This window comes from Rhagoletis pomonella, unplaced genomic scaffold (assembly GCF_013731165.1).
Source record: "Rhagoletis pomonella isolate Grant_MI unplaced genomic scaffold, Rhpom_1.0 Rhpom_scaffold_04090, whole genome shotgun sequence".
Taxonomy (NCBI): domain Eukaryota; kingdom Metazoa; phylum Arthropoda; class Insecta; order Diptera; family Tephritidae; genus Rhagoletis; species Rhagoletis pomonella.
Window position 1 is genome coordinate 14,047 of NW_023462640.1, and position 3,803 is coordinate 17,849.

Below are 3,803 nucleotides of genomic sequence, written 5' to 3' on the forward strand. Positions count from 1 at the left end.
CGCTTACGAATCAGTTAAGAATTTACCTTGTATAAGAGAGCTATTCAACCATTTCACGTAGTAGCTGTTGGGGTACAGCAACAAAATTTCATTGCTGGCTATTGAAATCGGCAACAGAAGTGCTGCGCCCACGGCGATCGCCATCGAAAATGTGCACAACCAGGAACTGAAATCAAAACGACAAACGGATGTTGTAGATTGAAAAACTATGTGTTTGTGACTGCAATTAGTGCGTTCGTGCATCAAAAAGGTCATTGACCTAGATTCTAGATATGCTTGCATAAACGTTTGTACATTGTTTGAAATGCAAAATGCCGTGACTCCTAAAAAATTCAAAATTCACTTTTTGATTTGATCGAATTATAACTCCCCACATCGATTTATAAAACAAAATGATAATATTATTCAGAACTTTTTGCATTTCAGTTACGGCTTTTTGCATTTCAGTTGACGATGTGTACATACATACTATGTATGTATGTATCTACGCTTACTATTTTAAGCAGGGACCTGGGTTAATCACAGGATGCAAGGGCGTGTCAGTCTTGGAGCACGTGGCCCGCTACATAAACGATTACTATATTAAAATCCTTTCAGCGTTGGGTGGTGCGTGGGTCTTGGGACCAACCTGGTAAAAACATAAGTTGCGTTCCAGATAACTTCGTGTATAAACCTGTAAAACTGTCAAATAATAAAATTACTCTCTTGAAAGAGAGGAGCAAGAGAGAAAAAATAAAAGTCACCTGGAACGCGAAAAACCACTTTTCCTGTTACTACTTCCATTTTTTTTTTATGTTAAGCGCCATGGAGACGATCAAATATCTTTATCAACCGTCTCGCGTCAGGCCGATCCCGGAGATCCCTGTGTCAGGGATCTCAACGCGGAGATTCGGCCACTAGTAAACGTACATAAGAGGAAGAAGTGGGAAGAGCATCTGAAGACCTGCAACTTCACCTCTGGTGTGAGTACGCTTTGGTCAACCGTGAGGTCGCTGTCCAATCCGACGAAGCACGACGATAGAGTCGAAACTTTTTTCGGCGACCATGCTTCGTCGGACCCGATGCGCGAGCTATTTTAGCCGGCAGTTCATACTGCATCCTCCGGTGGACAAAGCCAAGCGTCGAGTGACCAGAAGGCTGCACAACCTGTGCCCCTTGCTTTCACTTGCGGTGAAGTTCAGGTGGCCATCGGGAAGGCGAAAGTCTCCAAAGCCATGGGTCCCGAAGGAATATACATGCTGATGCTGAAAAATTTGGGTCCTGGGGGGGTAGCGTACCTAACGGAGGTCCTTAATTTGTCCATGGCCACTCTCATCATCCCAGACATCTGGAAGGTGGGGAGAGTGGTCCCACTGTTCAAACCGGGGAAACCTGCCAACATAGGAGATTCTTATCGTCCGATAACACTCCTTTCCCCGGTAGCGAAGACACTCGAGGCCTTGCTACTCGCGTATTTCACAAATCACTTGACCCCAGCGAAGCATCAGCATGGTTTCCGTAAAATTACAACAACAGCACTTAACGCCATAAACACTCAGATAACTCGTGGCCTTAACCGTAAACGTCCCTGTGAGAGAACGATTCTAGTAGCGTCAAAGTCTTTTGACACTGTCAGCCATTCCACGCTACTAGAAGATATAGAGGCTTCCTCTCTCCCACAGGGGCTCAAACGGTGGTCGGCAAATTATCTAAGTGGTCGACACTCGTCGGTAATGTTTAGAGACAAATCGAGCAAACTTAGGAAAATAAAACAGGGGGTTCCACAGGGTGGTGTCCTTTCCCCACTACTGTTTAACTTGTACATTTCAAAGCTCCCTCAACCACAAGAGGGAGTCTCGATTATCTCTTACGCCGACGAATGCTCGATCATGGCGACTGGGAATGGAATTGATGACCTGTGTTCGAAAGTAAACGGATATCTCTCTGAACTGTCTCGCTTCTTCACTGCAAAGTGTCTAGCCCTCTCCCCTACGAAATCCTCAGCGACCCTTTTCACAACCTGGACGAAGGAGGTCAGGCTACCGCTAGGAATTGACGTCGATGACACACTAGCCGCTACAACAACAACAACAGGTGGATGGCTACTTTTATCCACGCAGAAACATCTGGTAAAACGAAGAGTGTAGTCTCTGCAGTGAAATATGCAGCACTGCAAAGCCGCTCTGCAGCCAATTGCTACGCGAGCGATTATTGAGCGTTCCCAGACAGCAAGAGAGAGGAGACGTATTTTGAGGAGAAGGAAGAAGATGCGGTTAGCTGGCGATTGACCGGATTTTCGTAGTGCGTCAAATCTTAGACAAACAAATCGACATACAACCATTTCGTTTACTTCAAAACAGCAATGAGCAGAGAGAGCTTTCGCTGTTCACGCGCCTATACAAAATGTATAGGAAGCTTAAAAGAGCTTTGCCCGCGGGCAAGGCAGTGCTCAGCAGTGCTTCAAAGCCACTCCTAACAACACGAGAGGGATGGGAACTTAAGACACATGCATATGTATGTATGTACTTATTTAGAGTGACGTTGAGGCCTCTCCGCACCATTTTAAACCAGAAGAGATGGAACTTTTTCAATATAGATAGTGGATAGAGCTGCCGATCCCGAAATTCAATTTTTAACTATCAAACCCGCCCATCCCGACGTTTTTCAGAATTGTATCGCGGGTCCTATGGGTCCCGAAACCTATCATACCGTCCACCCCGGTCATTTTGAAATCAGTGCCATGTGTCCCGCGGGTCCCAATATCCCGTGCCCATCTCTAATCTGAATCACAGAAAAATTAGAGGAGGCCAAAGACCACGCGGTGAACGACGACGAAATTCCCAGCAACACGCAAATAGTCTGCGGGTATTTGAACACAGCGAAGAATAATATTCTTAAATAATAACAGAAGCTGCTGCAGGCTAGGTTAACAGTTGAAAAAAGCAGAGCGGTCTGTTGACACAAACTCACCCTCTCTATAAATCTCTCATCATGTCCATATATTATGAGAAAGCCTTTGGGGGATATCTTGAGGAAGATCTATGACGCTATTTACGTGTCCGACGAATTGTATAAGATTTATAATATCGTGAGACATAGTTAAGCGCATAAAACTGCAGCGATTCTGCTAACTCGAGAAGTATCGAGCGTATGGATGAATCGGCTCCCTTGGATGAACAACGAAACAGGGACTCTTTGAACGCCTTGAAAGGACCAAATGCTGAAGGATCTGTCTACACCTGATGTAAGAAACTGGCGTGAACTTCGCAAAGGAGAGGAACATTCGTTTTGTTAGCTCCTCAAATTCATTGTTCTTTGGGTTAATATTTTATATGAATCAGTTCAGAAAATGTTTAACCATAACTAGTTGCCGAATAAAATGAGTAAATTCGATCGCAAAAATGCATGCACAGATGGCGTCTTGCAGGTTGAAATAAGTAGTCGAATGTACTTTTTATGAAACAAAATGTAGAACACCGTCAACAAGACTTTATTAAAAAGCTTGACATTTTTTCGAAAGTATACAACTATATTTTAGATATTGCGTAAAGTTTGAAACTTGGATTTATATGTTTTTTGTTAATTTCACTCCATATTATAAATACATACAGCATACATACATACCTTATGCGATAGACGAGCACTTCATCTTCATCTGTGGAGAAGAGATCGTCACGATCTTTACGACGAAAGCGTGACACCAGCGCATAGGAGGCTAGATACAACAACATTAATAGCAGCAGAAATATCTACGAATAGAAATAAAATAAATATGTATTTGAGTTGATACAACACAAACGTATGTAGCATGTATACTTATGTAT

At 43.5% G+C, this 3,803-nt stretch overlaps 1 protein-coding gene across 1 annotated transcript; it reads right to left on the reverse strand.

The window, feature by feature from the left end:
* Positions 1 to 3: 3 nt before the first annotated feature.
* LOC118754531 (protein Lilipod-like) lies at positions 4 to 3,740 on the reverse strand. The gene is made up of 2 exons (XM_036489405.1): positions 3,604 to 3,740; positions 4 to 166 (listed from the first exon to the last, which is right to left on the reverse strand). The coding sequence occupies exons 1-2, from the start codon at positions 3,708 to 3,710 to the stop codon at positions 4 to 6; spliced, it is 270 nt and encodes an 89-aa protein (XP_036345298.1). The 5' UTR covers positions 3,711 to 3,740.
* Positions 3,741 to 3,803: the final 63 nt, after the last annotated feature.